The sequence below is a fragment of the Talpa occidentalis genome, unplaced genomic scaffold, assembly GCF_014898055.3.
Source record: "Talpa occidentalis isolate TD23 unplaced genomic scaffold, MPIMG_talOcc4v2.1 talOcc4.5, whole genome shotgun sequence".
Classification (NCBI taxonomy): domain Eukaryota; kingdom Metazoa; phylum Chordata; class Mammalia; order Eulipotyphla; family Talpidae; genus Talpa; species Talpa occidentalis.
This window is the reverse complement of record NW_023604861.1, coordinates 43,391,503-43,410,821: the sequence shown is the minus strand read 5'-3', so window position 1 is coordinate 43,410,821 and position 19,319 is coordinate 43,391,503. Positions and strand designations below refer to the sequence as shown.

Below are 19,319 nucleotides of genomic sequence, written 5' to 3'. Positions count from 1 at the left end.
GTGCCTTGGGGAATATCGGGCTTCCTACATGAAGGACACTTGGGCCAAAACTGAAGGAGAATGAATATTAAAAAAAAGCAGGAGGAACATGCAGAGGTCACCTGAGAGAGCCGGGAGGTTCATTTGATGAGGCTGGAGCATAGAATTGAAGGATAGTGAGAGATGAGAGTGAAAAGTAGAATTTGAATGTTTTGATAACAGGTTTGAATTTCATCTTGTTTATGTATTTGGAAGCAATTATGTCCATTATGACCATTCCAAAAAATGAATGAGGACATCTTAAGAAAAAAATAAAACAAAACCCTCACTCACCAGAAAAAGCAAGGTAGCCACATTCAACTATTTTGGTCCCAGAGGGATTCTGTACAGGATTTCCAGGGAAAACCTTTGCATTAACATCAACTATGATATTACTAATATTATTATTAATATGTAATGCACAAACCATAGAATTAACCATTTTAAAGGGTTAAATTAAGTGGTTTTTAGGATATGCAACCAGATGTACCACAATCATTACTATTCCAGAATATTATCATCATCCCCAGAAGAAACCATTGGCAGTCATCCTCATTCCCACTGTCTCCAACTCCTGACAACCAACAATCTACTTCCTGTCTCTCTGTATTTGCCTCTCTGGAAACTTCATACAAATGGAAGGATATATATATATATGTGGTATTCAGTGCCTGACTTATTTCAATGTAGAACCCTGATTTCAAGGTTCATCCATGTTATAGCTTGAGTCACTCCTCCAGAAAGTTGGACATTGGGTTTTGCCAGTTTTTCCACAGGTAGGGATCTGCAGGGGGATGGGTAAGCTGTTGGTGGAGGGTCACACTGCTTTCGGTTGTGTTACAGGATGTAACAGGATGTGTTACTTTATCATGGGCAGTGGGAGTGATTTAGGAATACACTGGCTGCAGCGATACTTAGGTTGCCTGAGGAGCATAGGGACTTCCTACCTTAGGCTCAAGTGGCGCAGGGGCTGGAGAAGGATAAATCTGCAAATGGCAAGGAACTCTAGACCATCCTGGAAGATCTGTGTCAGGTACAGCCATCACGCGGCATAAGCTAGCACTTTCTGGAGCAACAAAGCTGGAGTTTCTTGAGTAGAGTCTCATCTCATGTACATCTCTCAGCAAGAGTCATCAGAATGTAAGTTATTTATCTTTATGCACAGACAAAGGTACTCTGGGATTTCAACTGTGAGTTCTCACTTATGTCTTAAGAGTCCTCATTAAGAAAATAAAACTGTGACCTTGTCAGGGTCACGTGTTCAGGGCAGGATGCCAAAGTGACCTGTCCTCCTAAATGACTTGTGGGTCAAGGTCAGCTGGCACTGGCAGACTGAATGTGGGAGTTAGGACACAGGCTTCCTGGCATGGGAGTGACCTGTGCTGGGGCCTTGTGGGGTCAGAGACCAAGGAAAGCAAGACAAAGGCAAGAAGGGAGATGTGGAGACCAGGATGCAGGGAGAGTGGACATTCAGAGAGCAGTGAATTAAAAAGACATTCCCATGGAACAAATAGCATAGTGGGTTTTGATAGACATTATAGAGCTCAGTATATATCAGTATATATATATATAGACATTATAGAGCTCAGTATATATCCCTTGCTATGGCAAGGGAGGTAATTTAAGGAGGACCAAAAGTGCTAGAGGTAGCATTGTGACCATTACTGTTTATTTTAACAAGCTGGGTGGGATAGCCTCCTGAGAGACTATTTGAGTGTAGACATAATGGAGGTAAGGGAGTGAGAAATCCATTTGGATAAAGATCATGCCAAACAGGGTAAATGGGAAGTGCAAAAACACCAGGGCAGGAAGCATGCATTATTGTTCTAGAACTGAAGGATGCCTAGTGTGATTGTGATAGAATGAGTCCGGGTGAGATGAGGACCAGAACTCAAAAATTGCTCAGTAAGGTCTTATGGGCTAAGGACTCTGGTTTTTCTTCAGAATGACTTGGGAGGTCATTGGTACATGACTTTTCATCTTCCGCTCACCATATCATCTTGATTTTGCCTGTATTTTTTTTGTAGCCACACTTTCCACAAGACTCCGTTGCCACCTGTAGTCCCCTTTTCTGCTTTTATTCAGACAATAGGTCACCAATTTATGTAACATGTAGTTAGGTATTGAACTCAAAATTGTTTGTACTTGAATAGTTGTTTTCAGAAAGGACTGAAGAGGCAGAGGAAATTCTGATGGTGTTTATCAATATAGATGGGTAGACAGAGGGCTGTGGGCAGGTGAGGTTGGGGATTGGGATACCCCAAGAAAGCATACAAAGAAATCAGTGGTAAACCAAAAGTCTGGCTTAGGAAAACATACCTTCATTCAGGTCAAAAGAATCTGATGGAGAGCTATGATGGAGAGGGTTTAGCACATGTACCATTGTTCCTACCTACCTGTGGACCCCTCCCCATCACTTTCCATCTGATAGATCCCTAAGTCCTAGTCCAATAGTCACCACTTCTTGAAGATTTCTTTACCTCTTTCAGGATGCTTCTTCCCATGTAAGTTGTATATTATTCATTCAGATTGGTATTATAGCATGTGTCGTGTTTTTATTAATTATAATTAAGTTTTATTAATTGCAGTAGGTGAACTTTTGCATTCCTTTTTGCATCTTACAGGTAGATCCTATAGCACATACTAATATTCAATAAATATGACTAAGATGTCCTAGATGAATGAGTGACTGTGTTTATGTAGGTAGATATCAACTTCACTCCTAACACCAGCCAGCAAAGTTTAGTTTTGTTTATGTTCTGTTCAGATGTTTTTGCCTAACAGTTGCTAAACTGATAAGAGGTTGTTTGTTTCACATATCAAGAATTCTGGAGGACGGCCATCCTTGAATATTGTTGGGCCCACAATTGAGTGACATTTCAGAACTTTCTGTGCTTTTAAGTTGCCTAGTACAGCTCTAATATATCCACATCCAGTATAGGTAGAGGAGAAAAAGGGAGGCAATAGTTCTATCTCCTTTATCAGGAAAACAAGAAATTTCACAGCAGTCTTCTATTTGTCATTGGCCAGAGCTACATCATGCATCACAGCTAGCTGCAAGGAAAGCAGGGAAAATGTATACTTAGCTTTTCACGAGAAGTGAAGCAAATGTGACTGGGAAGGAGGCTGATCATAAGCAGTGTTGAGCATCTGGAGTTCATTTGTAAGGATTATTGTTTCTTCCTTAGTAGTGCTTGGCCTCTGAAGTTGGTCTAATACCATTTATAGTAGTAGAACTGCAAGTAGATGTTTAATTTCATGTTCCTTATATGAAAATCAAGGTTTCGGTACTTCATGGGTTGTTGGAATGATTAAATGAACTAAAGCACATATGGCTTTTGGTAGGTACCTGGCACATAGTATGTATTTCACAAATGTTACATTTTTTTTTTTCAGCAGATAATGAACCCAATGTATTATGGATGGTGGGCTAGTCTCAGAAGAATCTGAAAATTTTGACTGGGGCTAAATTTTGTGGCCTTGTATGCCATGAGAATTAATTTGATCCTATTGCCATTGGACAGTTTTTGAAGGTTCTGGACAGAGTACATGATCAAGTCAACAATGGTCTTCTAGTGAAATATTGTGGGCATTTTACCTAAATAAGTGGCACTGCTGATTCCCTTCTTAGACCTCTTAACTTAATCTCACTGATATCATTTTAGTTTTGTTCCTGCTTTAGGTCTTGGCTCCTTCAAGTCATTCTCAGTACTGCTGCTTGAGGAATCTTTGTAGAACGTAATTGTGATCACTGAACCTGCCTCTTTATTCCCTTATGTTAACTCTGTGAGTGGCATACAGGGATCTTCATGACCAATATTCCTGCAAAAGCTTCCAGTATCATATTCTCAATTCCCTAAAGTGAACTCTCTGATTCTATCATGTGGAGCTAATGCCATTTCCCTTGGCTTGTTTATTATTTTTTGATTCCATGATTTTGCAGATACTATTTCTTTCCTTTAGAGATCATTTTCCATTGTCTACGTGACTAGTTTTTTCCTCATTCTTTAGGACTTCACTGAATGGCATACCCACAAGATCCTCACTGTTTTATTTCAAGTTGAACAGTCTTGTGTCACCCATTAAACAGGAATTGATGATATGTTATATGTTTGTCTTTATAACATTCTCCAGAATATTTCCTTCTAATCAAAGACATGCACATTACTTTTCATAAAATCACTCAGCATTGTTTCAGGGGAAGTTAACCTGAGACTATGCTCCCATGTGGTGTGTGAGACTGAGGATGGGCAGAATAAAAGGATTGCTATTGAAGAATTTTTCATTAGGTTGGACTGGCATTTTGATTATTACCAAGGGTAGGATTTTCAGTTACTGAAATGAGTGTGTCAGAGACTGGAAGTGGATAGAGGAAGTAGGGCCCTTGCAACACAGGATGTGTCGCTTGGGGAAAGGGAAAAAGAGGCACCAGGGCAAGTTAAAACAGGGGTTATGAGAAGGAATAACATTGTTCTCTGCTTCTATCCTGCCACCTCCAACTTGTGCAATTAAACAATTTTATTTCTTTATATATCTGAAACAGGCTCTTAGGGTGGTCCCAGGACTCCTATTTCTTAATGAATTTGAACCTACTCTAAAAGAAGGGACTAAAGTTTTGACTTTTTGTCGTTCTGCCAGACAATAGACTCTTACAGAACAAGCTAAACATTTCTTAGAATACATTATTTTTGCACATTTCCTTTTTATCATTGGTGAAAGTTCACGAACAAAGAGATTTAAGTGTTAGCACTCTTGAAACATTGACATACTCTTGTAAATCTCAATAGGGTTAAGTAGCCTAAGATACTTATTTTCAGTGGAAAATTAGACAGTTGTTAGAAATCAGGTTTATACAATAATAAAAATCTTGAAAAAAATACCATTTGCTCCTAGAATAGTTGCAATCATATTAAAAGCCCTTAAATTAATGGCAGTGTATAAAAATGCTATTTTCACTGGGGTATTAGGATTATGAATACTGTTTAAACGTCTTCCTATTTTTCCATATTTAAGTTGTTTATTCATTTTCCCCTTCCTCCTTCCCTCGCCCTTTACTCTCTCCTTTCCTCCCTCATTTCTTCTGCCCATCCCTCGCTCTCTGCATCCCTCCCTTTCTCCATCCCTTCCTCCATATTTACTGAGCATTCATTCTGTGTCAGGAACACTTCCAGACCCTGGGAAGAAATCAGTAAACAAAATAGACACCAATTCCAAATCTGATATTGTGGTTGGTTGGGCAACAGACAGGAGGAGACAGGTAGAGAAGGAAGAAGAAACAGAAGGTAAAGACACTAAATCCAGGTCAAAGGCAATGGAAGCATGAACAGCACTAATAGCTCTTTTGGCTGCCTTTCTTCTCACAATCTAGCTCTTCTGGATGATTTCATCTTTTAGTGTTTCATTCAGGCCACTACTCAAATGTCCCTTCTCAGGAAGGAGATCTGTAACCATCCTCTCTGTTTTCTTGCTCTGCACCCTCCCATTTTTAAATAGTACTTATTTTTATCTGGCTGACATCATGAATTTATTATTATTTGTTTATTGCTCTCTTCCTTCCTTTGAACGTAAGCATAAAATAGGCAATTTTGTTCATTATTGTGTTCCTGTCATTGTTGTATTGCTGTCCTCCTATACAGATGAGGAGAGTTTTAATAAATATTATGTGAATGATTAAATAAATATTCCTAGATTTATATCTGTAACTTTTATATCACTCCTCTGTTTCCCATGCCTACTAACACTGTAAAACATATCCTGAGTATAAAATTCCACATATTCAAGCTTCTTAAGATCAGTCACCTTCCCTGGTAAAATCTGTTTCAATTCTTAATAACTTCTCTTGGTTAAGGTCATTTCTTTGTCTCTCAAGTATTCAAATCTGTACCTATGTTCCTTTGTTATCACATCCCATTTACCTGCTTCCTGGGAGGATTTGTCCTGGAGTAGACATGCTGTGACACTATAGCAGGGAAATGAGAGCTCACATTCTTTCCACCAACTGATATGCTAAAGTAATTGCTTGTGCATTCTGTCTGATTGAAGAAGAAAATATTTGTATATTAGGGTTATTTTGCCTGATCTTTACATTGAATTAACATACTCTGAGTGTGCTTTCTTGTTCTAAGTGAAAGACCTGCATGACTTAACAATACTTTCTCTTTCAAAGGTACCTAGGAGGGAGGGATGGAACAGCTATAAGGGTATTTATGCATGTATTATTGATAGTGAGTTCTGAGTATATTATGGGAGGAGGGGGGAAGTGGTCAATGAAAAGCAGTAAAACCACTTTTTTTAGGTCGACAATAAAATTCTATTTAGGGTGTTTAAACTATAAGAGTTTAAATTGACTTGTTCACTATATAGCCTTTGAATTGCCTTCATACTGCACTTGCTGCCTTTTTTACAATGTGTGTCATCCATGCCTATGTGAAATAAGCCAGGGAAAGGACTTCCATTCTCTTCAGCGTCATCAACCTACATACACTTTCAAATAACAAGGAAATGTTAGTTATTCTGGCGAGATTCTACCAACTCTAAGACCTGTGTTTCTGATTTCAAGGAGCTTGCAGGTGTGATGGGAAAACAGACAATCAACAAGATAATAGTGCCAAAATAAGGTGCATATATTTAAACATGTCAAAGGATATATTTATATGTATTCTCATTTATTAATTTCCTGCTGGCACTTTCACCTCCACAACGTGAATTGTTGATCCTGCTTTTGTAACTTAAAAACAAACTATATAAACGAAACCATGGAACACACTTGATATTCTGCAGCCATCACAGCCCCCTGTTGTGCCTGAGGTCACTGTAAACTTTACTTGGAGATATTTCCATACATTAAAAGTTATTAACGTTGAAGGAGACGTAGTCGTTAGAAATGTCTAGATCTCTATTTCATGGCACTCTTGAACTCCATCAGGGAAAACACTTGTTCTCTTTAAAAGAGTGTTCTGCATATAAGGTTAAGTGTTGAGGTTGTCTGGGATCCGGCCCAGCTGCAGGCAAGGGCGGGGCGGGGCGGGGCCTGCGGGCGGGGCGGGGCTAGGCCAGTCGGGTTCTCCTCAGCTAACGGTCCGGGCGGGGCAAGGAGGGCGGGGCGGCTCCTCAACTAACGGTCCGGGACGGCGGGCGCGTGCCCGCGGCGGGGCCTCGAGGAGCCCCTGCCGTCCGGGAGCGCGCCTCCGCCTGCGAGTGCCGCTCTCGGCAGCCGCGGCTTCCTCCGGCCTACCCCACCCCTGCGGCGGGGGCCGCTGCTGGGGACCTGCGGTTGAGCCCTACCGGGGCGGCGCCGGCCGCGCGATGACGCTCCCGCCCTCCGGGCCCCGGCCGGGCCTCTGGCTGAGGAGGGTGGGCCGTGACCAGGCGACGGTGCGGCGGGGCTCGCGCGGGCTCGCGGCTGGGCCGCCAGTGATGGGGGACAGGTAAACGGCCTCGCGCCGGGCCGAGGGCCGCGAGGGTCCCCTCAGCCGGGACCCCGGGCGGGAGGGCGCGCGATCGGCGGGCGCGGCCCCACGTGGTCCCACTGAGGGTCCCTCTGCTTTCTCACAGGTGGCTCCGGGTGACCGTGCTCCCCAGCTGCGTGGGCTGCAGGACCGTGGCCGTTCAGGCGTCCTGGACCGTGCGCGACGTGAAGGAGCGCATCTCGGCCGAGACTGGCTTCCCGGTGTCAGAGCAGAGGCTGTGGCTCGGCGGCAGGGAGGTATGGTCTTGAGGCCCCTCTCCCTAGAAGGGTGATGGGCCTGAGTTGTTTAGCGCCTCAACTTGCTAGGCAGAGTGGGCGCCCCGGTGCTGGAACTGACCGGGCTTTATTCTGGTACAGCAGAAGAGAAATACTCATCCGAGGGTCACCTGGAGGTAATAACTTTGTTAATAACTTGAGGAAAATGACACGGGTATGTGCGTATATTAGTTGTGATTTTTTTTTTTTTTGATGTACCGTTTCTACATTTGTTAGCTCTCCCCCCTCCTTTTGTCTCAATCTTCACTTCCTGAAATTGATGCATTAGAGACAGTGATTTTGGAGACATCGTCATTGTAGTGACTTAATCATTACTCATTTTTCTCAGTGCGTTGTAAATTTAGCTGGGTCACAGGTAAATATCTTCACTGTTATGTTTTGGAAGTTTCTTCCCATTTTTATACCACAGAAAGGTAGGGATGAAAGGATCTATAGATGTAACTTAATACAGAGCTATTATATATATGTTTTTTAAAGATTCACTCATTTATGCATACAAGAGCTGGGGTACAGACCAGAGGTGTGGGGGGTGGTGAGAGGATTCACCAGAGACAGAGCAGGGAACAGAACAGGCAGATGGCCTGAAGTACACTGCTGAGGGGTGCAAAGGTGGAGTTGGGAGGGGTATGCTTTGCCATGTGGGTAGCTTCCTGGCTGGCCAGGGATGGAACTCTTGCTGCAGAGGTTGCGGACAGCTTCATAGTTTGTGTCTTAACCCCTTGCACTACCAGGGAGGCCTCTGAGCTATTATCTTAAGGAGTAAATTTATATTAAATCTTCTGAAGTGTAAATGAATGATTTAGCAAGCCAAAACTTTGGAAAACAGAAATATCACATGTGGCCATATGTATTGGTGAAAATACTGTAAATTTTAAACATGTCAAGGCATTTAATTAAAGGCATTTAATTAAAGACATTTTGCTGAAAATGAACTTACTTTATCCTACTAAGTAGCTTCAGTTTTTACATAAAGAACATTTCCAGAATTTAAAAGAAGCAAAAAAGAGTTGAACAGATATGGCTCAAGACATACTTGAGTTATATAGAGTAACATTTCAAGTACTGGATTCTTTACTACCTTGTATAAATACTGACAAAGTACTTGGTACCTGTGATTTTTAGCCATTCCATATCTGGGCCTACTCTCTAGTCTCTTGCCCACTTAGGCACAGATTTCTGGTTAATCTGTTCTCATATTCTCCTCAGATTAGTTCTCCTTATCAGTTCACCAGGGTATTTGGTATCCTGCAGGCAGTGACCTGACTGAGAACTTTGGATAGAATTGAACAGGAGAGTTTGTTGTTCTTTCCTCTTTTTCTGTACCTACCCCTACCTGCTCACCTTTCTGTATATGCTCTCCTGGTTCTCTACCTGTTTCTTTGGTTATGCCTCTGCTTCATCATATTATATCCCAGATGTGTTCAGTCATGTCATTAGAAGTGTTTTTTTTTTTGGTGGGGGGGAGTGTCAATGTATAGCATAGGTATAAGATGGTTAACGTGACAGTGGTGTGTTAAAGTGTTTTGAATTGAGTGGGTGGGCAGAGAGGGCTTAGTTAGGAAACTTGTGTGCTAATGTGGGGTAATGAGATTTTACACATTGACTGTAGAGGTGAAACTAAAAGAAAAGGATATACAGGAAATTTAGTAAAAGATAAAATGATGCCAGTTTAGTACTGAATAGCTGTGTATATTTGCAGGGAAGGGAAGTTGGATATAGAACAGGCACAAGACTTTGCCAAAGATGTTCCCAAGCTTTGAGTGAGAACTGGAAAGTAATGCTTCAGTTAATAAGTAGGGGGCTGGGTGTATTTAATTTTGGAGGAAATGTGGTGATCAGTTTGCTTTTGTATGGTTCACCTGATGGTGAAATAAAAAAATAGGAAACACATGAAGTGGTAGGTGACCTAAATCTTACTTGCCGTACTGCCAGTGGATAGCAGAGTCCAAATTAATTACTGTGTTAGGATCTACTTTCCTATTTATAATAAGGATGAGATAAAATGAATTCTAACTAATTGTGAGGCCTCTGCTCTGTAAGAGTCTAAATTAGGCAATGGTTAGTGATATTCAACAAGATCTAGGACTGAAGCTCAAGGGATAGAGGTCTGGCCTGGAGAAATAATTTTGGGAAGTAACTTTCTCAGCATGTTTCTTGGGTAAAATGCATTGGAAATACGATTGACATTTATTGAGCACCTAACTGTGTTCCACACACTGTGAGGATATTTTCTATATATCTCAAATAATAAACCTCATGAACCTCATGAATTACTTTTTACCCCATTCATTTTTCAGAAGACTACAGGTAAAGAGTCAGAGAGGTAAAGTATCAAATCAGGATCTGAAGCCAAGTGTGTTTGATTCCAAAATGTATGGACTTTTAACTATTACACACCTTAGAGAATGTAGGGGTCTCAATTAGGAATAAAAGTTAAACAAAGTTCTTTAAAACAGAAAGGAGACTCAAACCATTAAAAATAAGCTTTAAATAAAGTCTAGGATGGCTTTCACCCAGAACACAAGAAGTGGGCACAGTATTCAGAGGATGGGCTTTTGCCTGATTCAGAGGATGGGCCTTTGCCTTCTATGTAACTGTTGAACTTTGTAGTGCTCTAATGCATGCCTTTAGAAAGGGTCACCTTCATAAGACCTGAAACTATAAAATATATAGAAGGAAATATAGGCAAAATACTACATGACATACAACACCTCAGTAACATCTTTAAAGACTCATCACCCAAAGCAGTGACAGCAAAGGCAAAGGTAAACAGCTGGGACTACATCAAATTAAAGAGCTTCTGTACAGCAAAAGAGACAGTAACCAAAACAGATACCCCACAGATTGAAAGACAATTTTTGCACACAACACTAATGATAAAGGACTGATCACAAAAATCTACAAAGAGCGGATGAGACTCAACAAAAACAAAGTAAACAACCCAGTCAAAAAATGGGCAGAAGAGCTAAAAAGGCACTTCTCCAAAGAGGAAATGCAAATGGCCAACAGGCATATGAAAAATGTTCATCATCACTTGTAATCAGGGAAATGCAAATCAAAACTACAATGAGATACCATGTTATACCAGTGAGAATGGCACATATTAAAAAAACTAGCAACAACAAATGTTGGCTAGGATGTGGAGAAAAAGGAACTCTCCTGCACTGCTGGTGGGAGTGCAAACTGGTCCAACCACTGTGGAGAGCTGTGTGGAGATTCCTCAGTCTGCTAAAGATGGAGCTTCCATATGATCCAGCAATTCCACTTCCATATGATCCAGCAATTTACCCAAAGGACACAGAAACATTAACTCAAAAGGGCACCTGCACCCCTATGTTTATAGCAGCACTATTTGCAATAGGTAAGCTATGGAAACAACCCAAATACCCCAAAATAGAGGACTGTATCAAGAAGATGTGGTACATATACACAATGGAATATTTCTTAGCAATCAAAAAAGATAAACTCATGCAAGTTGCAGCAAAATGGAATGGAGCTGGATCATGCTCAGCGAAATAAGCCAGAAAGAAAAAGAAAAATACTGGATGGTCTCACTCATAGCAGAAATTTAGAAAACCTAAATAAGGGACCAGGGAAAAGACTAATTATAATAAAGTAAAAATGAAAACCAACAAGCAACTATAAACCAGAGACACACTATGGGGGGTTGGGGGAAGGGAGCAGGATCAAAACAAGGGTGGTGGGAATTGTATGGGGACTATAACCAAGATGAAAATGCATACATTGTGCAAAAATGGAAAATGATGTAAAAAATTAAAAATTAAAAATAAATAAAAAGGGTCACCTTTTAAAAAGCAAATCTTTCACAGAAGTGGTTTTCTTTTCCTTGTTAGTTCAGTGCTGCCCAAAATATTTTAGATTTGAGTTACTAGTGAGAATTCTAAATATTTTTTTTTTTAAAGAGGCATGTATATTTATTTATTTATTTATTTTGTTTATTTGTTTGTTTATACATGCACTGGGTACAGTCAGAAGCGCGGGAGGGTGAGAGAATTCACCAGAGCCAGAGCGGGGAGCAGAGCAGGCAGAAGGACCGAAGTACACTGCTGAGGGGAGCAGCAGGCGGCAGGAGAGGTCTGCACGCCATGTGGGACCCTCCTCTGGTGGCCGGGGAGCAGCCGGGGATTGAACTGGCACTGCAGAGGCTGCGGACAGCTTCGCAACCCAGCGCTCAACTGCTGCGCCACCAGGGAGGCCCGAATTCTAAATATTTTAGGATGGCAGGAAGTAAGAGCTTCCTACATCTTTTTCATTCACTGTTTTGGGTTGGGGTTAGACTTAGCAGTGGGTACTTGCTTAGTCTTCAGTCTTTCTGGGTCACCAACCATTGTGTTTCTCTTAGTCTTGCTTTTGCTTTCCTGGGCTGGAAATGGAATTTATAAGTTTTGCATTTTATCTCTACCATGAAACTGTATAGTATTGCTGTATATCTCCGTGATCATTTTTCCTCTGTGCCAAATGTGTTTGAGCTCAAACCAGGAATTTTGAAATATTACTTAATTTTCTCATCTTTCAATTCATCAAAAATATTATCATTGTCAACTCTTTAATCTTGATTACTTCCCTGTATCCTTGACAACTGAACAAAGGAAGAAATTTTGGGAGATCCAGATTGCAACCAAGTATTATATTGCTTGTTCAGTAATTTGGAGGGTTTCATTAGTGCATTATCATTGCTGTATAATATCCCACAGTATGATTGTGTCATAAAAATAGGGTAGTTTCTAAATTTTTGTTTTTAACCCTTTGCACTCCGAACCATTCTGGACATTGGCTACCAGGTACTTTATGCTACTTTGTGGCTACTTTGTGGCAGAAACGTGCATTTACAGACTCTCGTATTATTTAGTATAATTTTGGAACCAAGTAACGTATTATAATGATATTGGATTTATGTGAATTGGGTGACATCGAGGAATGTATATTTGCAAAAAAAACAATATTTTATTGTTTATAATTTTGTACAGTATGATAAGTTTTGTAACACTCCCCAATATGCATTGCAGGCTGATTAGTGCATGTTTGACATGTCTGTATAGAGGTCTATCTGGAGCTCATCTTCACTACTACTTGTGTCATGAGACTCATTCGTGGTTGGATGCTTTGCCATTGTTCTAATAAAAAATATGAATAAATGCATGGGTTGAAAATTTCTAATTCTTATTACTAACTGACAAGATGATATTTACCAAAATAGCTTTCACCAAACAATTTATTCACTAAGAAAAGAATCACTTTTCTGATTTTCTCCTCGTTAGATCTATGTGCACTGCTCAAAGCTTCAAACCAAAATGAGCTCAACTTTGAAAATCTTTTCCTCCAGATGTAGACTTGTTTATTTGTAATTATATATCTCACTATACAGTGCGCGCTATGTTCGAAAACCGACCTTTCTTCTACAAACTCCCCTTATCGCTCTTTTCAAGTGGCGTCACGAAGTGCTTGGGCCGTCGTGAGCACGCATCTCACGTTCTCGTCCGACACAAAACCCGCTGACATTTCTTGTATATATCAGTAATTTCACGATATTTTGATTTAATTTCTTGTGCCATTTCAAGATAAAACTTCAGGGAAACATGCATGTCTCAGAAAGTTGCATTGAAATAACTCAATTCTCCATAATCACTAATAAATTGCAATGTCCCCTGAGAGGGGACAATGCTAGAATTCCAATGTCCCCTGAGAGGGGACAGTGGAGTGCAAAGGGTTAACAACAGTACTGATGATTATTACCCATATTTTCTGTGCAATGAGTTTTTACAGGCTTGCTTTAAAATTAAGTGGGATTATATATGTGAAAATGCTTTATGAACTGGGAACTGTATAATAGAAACAGGGGCTAGAGTGCAGACCATATAAGGAGAGAAAGACCAGATGGAAAATTATTATAAAATTATTACCAAATTATCTCAACGAATTTAAAATATTTTTCTGTGCTCTAATATCTGTTGGCATCCATAGAGTTCTGATGATCAAAAGAATGATATTGTTTGTGTTGATATTCCTGATACATCATAAAAATTACAAACCATTATTTGTAAACCTTTAAATAAAATTCATTTAAATTTTTAAATAAAATATTTGACTAAATTTATTTTCTCTGGAATATTCACTTCTCCAGAGAAACTTATATCTCAGTAAGAACAGTTAACAAGCATTATTTCTTATGTGGAAAGAGTTGAGGTAAAGTTTTGAGTTTACAATATTAGGAATTAGTTGTTTTTCATGCATTTTCTTTTCTTTTTTTCAGTTATCTGACTGGATCAAGATTGGAGATCTGACTTCCAAAGATTGTCATCTCTTTGTAAACCTTCAATCAAAAGGCTTGAAAGGGGGAGGTATAATACTGACTTTACCAAGGCGTATGCTATTTTTAGTTGCATAAAGATTATGTTTGAAAAGTGAAATGAAGGTATATACCATTGGTATATGATGAGGGGATTTCAGGACCAGAGTAGATAGAGCTAATGTTGTTACATGAATGCATGGGATGTAGTAGTCTGTAGAGTCCTGTAGGGCCTTGCTCTTGGTGGCTGGTTGTACCAAAATGATGTAGATACACATATAGTGATAACTTTGTTTTATAAGCACAGATTTCTTTTTTATTTGTGTATAGATTTTTTTTTTTTACTTTGTGCATCTGAGAAATTACTTCCTTTCCTCTCATTCTACCTTCACTTTTTGCCACTCATTTAAAGGTTGCCTGGTTGGTCAGTTCTAAGAATCTCTACTTTAGGAAAGAATTAAGGCTATTTGACCTGGGCAGCTATTGAGTCAGTGACTGTGCTGAATTTCAGAACAATGCAGACATTGGTTGAGATTGAGAATATTTGGTGTGTCCTAACAGACAACACTCTCTGGCACTACCATCTTTTATGAATAAAGCATCTATAAACTAGCACCATTTATTTCATTTGCTTTGAAATACTGCAACCTACCCCCCACCATGCCCTTTATTTTTGAATTAATCATCTTTTTGTGACAGTGTATTTTTGAACATTTTTTAAAACTTAATTTGTACTTTAATTAAAAAATACTGAGTGATGGATTATGACTGATTGGTAGGTAAATTATGGTAGATATATACAGGGGGTGGGGGAACCATACTTTTAAAATACCGACAGTAATGTAAGTCTGCATTACCTCAATAAAAAAAATTGAGATTTGATAACATTAAATTTGCTTTACTTTATACTGAATCTGTTTTATCAAGTAGATTTTTATACCAGAATTCTGCAGTGAAATGTATGAAACTCTAACTTACAGTCAAAGAACACCTTGATCATGGGATTCTTTTTATAAACCATTTGAAATGTGTTCTTTATTTTAGGTCGATTTGGTCAAACAACTCCGCCACTTGTTGATTTTCTCAAGGACATTTTAAGAAGATACCCAGAAGGAGGACAGATTCTTAAGGTAGGGCAATGTTGTATACATGTGTGACTTTATTTGATAAAATGAGATGGGGTAAACTTATTTAGAATTTCTGTTACTGTTTAATTTTTTTTAATGTTTTGTCTAGCTTTAAATGGCTGTTTTTATTTCCCTCCAAGCCTGAAGGGCTGGATGGCATGGGTTGAGAATACAGTCAGTGTAAGTATATGAGATTTCTGAGACAAAGGAATATACTAAACTGTTATAATCAAGTACATTGTTGCTCTAGGAATATTTTATATAAAACATTGTGCAGGAACATTACAAACCAGCCAACTATCTAGACAAACAAAATAATGCAAAACGCATATTCAGAGGCCATGAACACATGCCCTTTTGTCCCATATATTTAGAAATTTTCTTTTTGAGAGTTTAATAGGATAATTATTTTAGCTATTTAATTCTACTTATGACATATGCTTTCAGTTTGCATACTCTCTTTAAAAAACCCAGAATAACTAAAAGAGAGCAATAAAGGAAGATGTGGTACTAATTAGATTTTGTTTTAAGCTTAATAAGAAACCTCTTTAATTAATTGCAAAAGTAAATCTATTGTTATGCATTTTCCTCCTGATGTTTTTAGTTTTTACTACATTCACTTTCTTAGCACTTATACTTTCTAATTGAGATGGTAAATTTTTAGGGAATAGGATTGTGTCTATTTAGCTTACATAGTCACACTTAGATAGTTGCTGATTAAGGATTACTGTATCTTTAGTGATTTTAATGATGACAATTTAGAGCAATTTCAGTCATATATTTTAGAGTAGGTGCTAGTGATTCAGAAAATAGTGAGTTGAAAACTTTTTATGCTGATAGGAAAGTGAAGATAGGAAGAATGTGGATATTGGGTTATGTTGGTAGAAAGAGATGAATACAGTAAATTTAAAATGAAGATTTAGTTGGTAGGAGTCTGTCTCATCTGGATCCTGCAAATAAGGCCAAAGTTATATGCAAGCCTTACACACTCTTATAGATGACAACCACTGGATGTTTATTCCACGTTGCTGATTGTATATGTTTGCGTGTTAGCCAACTCAGTATCATCTTTGTTCTCTGGATATTTCAGAAGAATGTGAACAATTTAGATTTAACTGGAATCTTACAAATCACCTAGATGTAAACCATGACCTTTTGTGATGCTTGTTAAACTGGGTCAGAAATTTATCAGTGACATCCCCAAAATCTTAAGCAGATTGGCATATTTATTGCTTGATGTGCTCAGAATCAGTTTAAAAGAAATCCCCTGAGAAAAAGCATTGATTTTATTTGAGTTCAACTTGAGACTGAGAGTTGGAGGTGCGTTCTAGGGATTTTAGCTCTACTTTTCTTCATCTGCTCCTTAAAACTCACATAAATCACAAATAGATTTCTATTTTTTAAGATTTATTTATTTATGCATACAAGAACTGGGGTATAGGCCAGAGGTGCGGGGGGGTGAGAGGATTCATCAGAGACAGAGTGGGGAACAAAACAGGAAGACTAACTGCAATACACTGCTGAAGGAAGCAGCAGGAGAGCAGGAGAGGTCTGCTGTGCCATGTGGGTAGCTCCCTGGCTGGCAGGGATAGAACTAGTATTGCAGAGGCTGCTGATAGCTTCACAGTGCTGTGCTTAACCCTTTGCACCACCAGAGAGGCCCCACAAATAGAGATCTAAATGAAACCAAGATCCAACCTCAAAAATAATTACCATTTGTCAGTTAACATGTTTTTTCCCTAGATATTTATTCTTATTTCTTTTGTAATATACTAACGTAAATTAGACTACTCATTTTCAGGAATTCTGTTATACTAAATATGGTAGAAATGAATCTTAAAAATTCTATAAAAAATAAGCATTGTGTAAATAGAGGAATTTCTAGCTAAAGAAGTAGCTAAGGGAATGGCTGAAATGTGTTTGTTTTTGAGCAGTTGATGGGATAAGACTTCCTAACCTTGACAGAGTGAGCTGAATGCCTTATATCTCAAAGCAAGATCTTCAATTCTGCAACATTTCTTCACTCAATCTTATAATTGTCTCAATTCATGTGGGCACTTAATCATTTCTATTCTGGTAAAGGCTTTATGTTGGTATTGCTATAGTATTAATATAAGCTTTCTTCCTTACCCGTTTCCATGTTAGGTGATCCCAGGGTGCTGGGGGAAAAAAATAGTTCTTTCGAAAGTAGAGCTTCATGAGTATAATAATACAGGGTGAATTATGATGTTTCCGAAGACCCAGCCATTTGAAATATGACTATATACTTTGGTTGAGTCTAAGTCAGAGCTTACCCAGGTAGTTGTCATCTGTTGACTTTTCCTAACTTTAGACAAGATCAAGAATAATGGAGATGATGTTTCTGACATTTATCACTTTTTGATGGTTATGGTGTTGATTCTAAGAGTTGGACTCTTATTTCAGATTCTGGAGCTTCAATGTTTTGGCAGGTGTACAAATCCGATAGGGTTATTGTACTAGGGATTTTTTCCATCTATTGGTATAAATCTTGTTGTTTGCCCTTTCCTTTCTACATTCTAAAAGTCTGACCACTCATTTCTCACCCAACGTCCATCAAACAAATAAAATTACTTCTTTTTTAATGAAAGGAATGAGTCAATTCTGATCTTCAAGAAGCTTTCACTTTAGCCTAGAAAAGAGACAGGTTCATATCTTAAGTTCTCAGGAATGCAGCGTATTAATTGGTACATACAAACAGAGATTTTTTTCTAAGAAAAGGTTAATTTGTGAATGATAAATAAAGCTCAATTTTGGCAACTTCTTGAGAATGAGTTATCTGACCTCATGGCAGAACAATCAGTGTAACTTTGGACACAGTCATTTCTTTGAATGAAGACTTTGGGTAGTCTGTAGTAAGACAGTTATAATCTCAGGATTTGTATTTAGAGGCTCAGAGATAGTGAATTTAAAAAGGCCTTTTAGGTATGCATATTTGGAGACAGACTCACTATCTTTTCAATTATGCTCTTATGTTATATGTAACAACTTTCAAGAGAATCCAACCAGATCTTAAAGATAATGATAAAAGTAGTAGCATCCTTTACTTAAATATAATTACTTTTGAAATCTTGTAAATAAATACAAAGATGGGCCATGTATTATGTATTATTAAATGGTTTTTGGTGTATATTGTGATTAGGAATTAATTCAGAATGCAGAAGATGCTGGGGCCACAGAAGTTAAATTTTTGTATGATGAAACTCAATATGGAACAGAGACTCTTTGGTCAAAGGATATGGCACAATATCAGGGTAAGAATAAAAATTAAGAACAAATTTTATTTTATATACTAACAGGTTATTTTTAGTGATTTATAATACTCTGTTTAATGAACCACTTTGTACTTTACATCTTGGCATATTTAATGTCACTTACTCAGATGTTTGTCTCTACTTTTGGTGAGCAGGTATCTCTGCTAGTTTGTATTTTTAGAAAAGATTAAAAACCTCAAAACTCAAAACACAATAACCAGCAATATAAATACATGACAACTGATTCTATCAACTTGTATTTTATATTATGAGTAAGACAAAAGGACTTTCCTTGTGTGTGTGTGTGTGTGTGTGTGTGTGTGTGTGTGTGTGTCTGCATTTGGAAAGACATTGTAAGAGACTTTATTTTCATGTATTATTTTCTACCTTTAGGATACCCTTGAAGTGTTTTGAAGTGAGTTGGGAGAAAGACCGAGGAGAGTTTATCTTTGTATATCACTTCTTCCTAATCACCTCATCTATCTTTTGGCACACTTAGGTTGTTTCCATAGCTTGACTATTATAAATAATGCTGCAGTGAACATAGGAGTACATGTATGCCTTCGAATTAGTGTTTTTGCATTCTTCAGGTAGACACCTAGGAGTGGACTTGCTGGATCATATAGGAGATCCATTTTTAATATTTTGTGATAACATGGACAGAGCTGGAGGGGATTATGCTAAGCAAAATAAATCAGAAGGAAGACAAATACCAGATACAGTCGCTTCCATGTGAAATATAGAGAAGCAAAACAAAGGGTCAAATAAAACCAAACCAATAGCAAACTTTAGAAATCTGACTAGAACTGAGGCTACCAGAGAGAAAAAGAAATGGGGGGAGAAATAGGTGG

General features: G+C 38.5%; 1 protein-coding gene across 3 annotated transcripts in view; it reads left to right on the top strand.

Annotated features, from left to right (window-relative positions):
- Positions 1-19,319, top strand: part of SACS (sacsin molecular chaperone) — a 124,276-nt gene that overhangs the window by 69,668 nt on the left and 35,289 nt on the right. For 2 of the 3 annotated variants that reach the window (XM_054701841.1, XM_037527024.2), the window contains 4 exons: positions 7,573-7,723; positions 14,034-14,121; positions 15,114-15,199; positions 18,357-18,468. In XM_054701841.1, the coding sequence (XP_054557816.1) occupies positions 7,573-7,723; positions 14,034-14,121; positions 15,114-15,199; positions 18,357-18,468 (437 nt within the window). Of the gene's footprint in view, positions 1-7,427; positions 7,446-7,572; positions 7,724-14,033; positions 14,122-15,113; positions 15,200-18,356; positions 18,469-19,319 lie in introns of those variants that run through there. The other variant, XM_037527025.2, reaches the window with a different exon arrangement.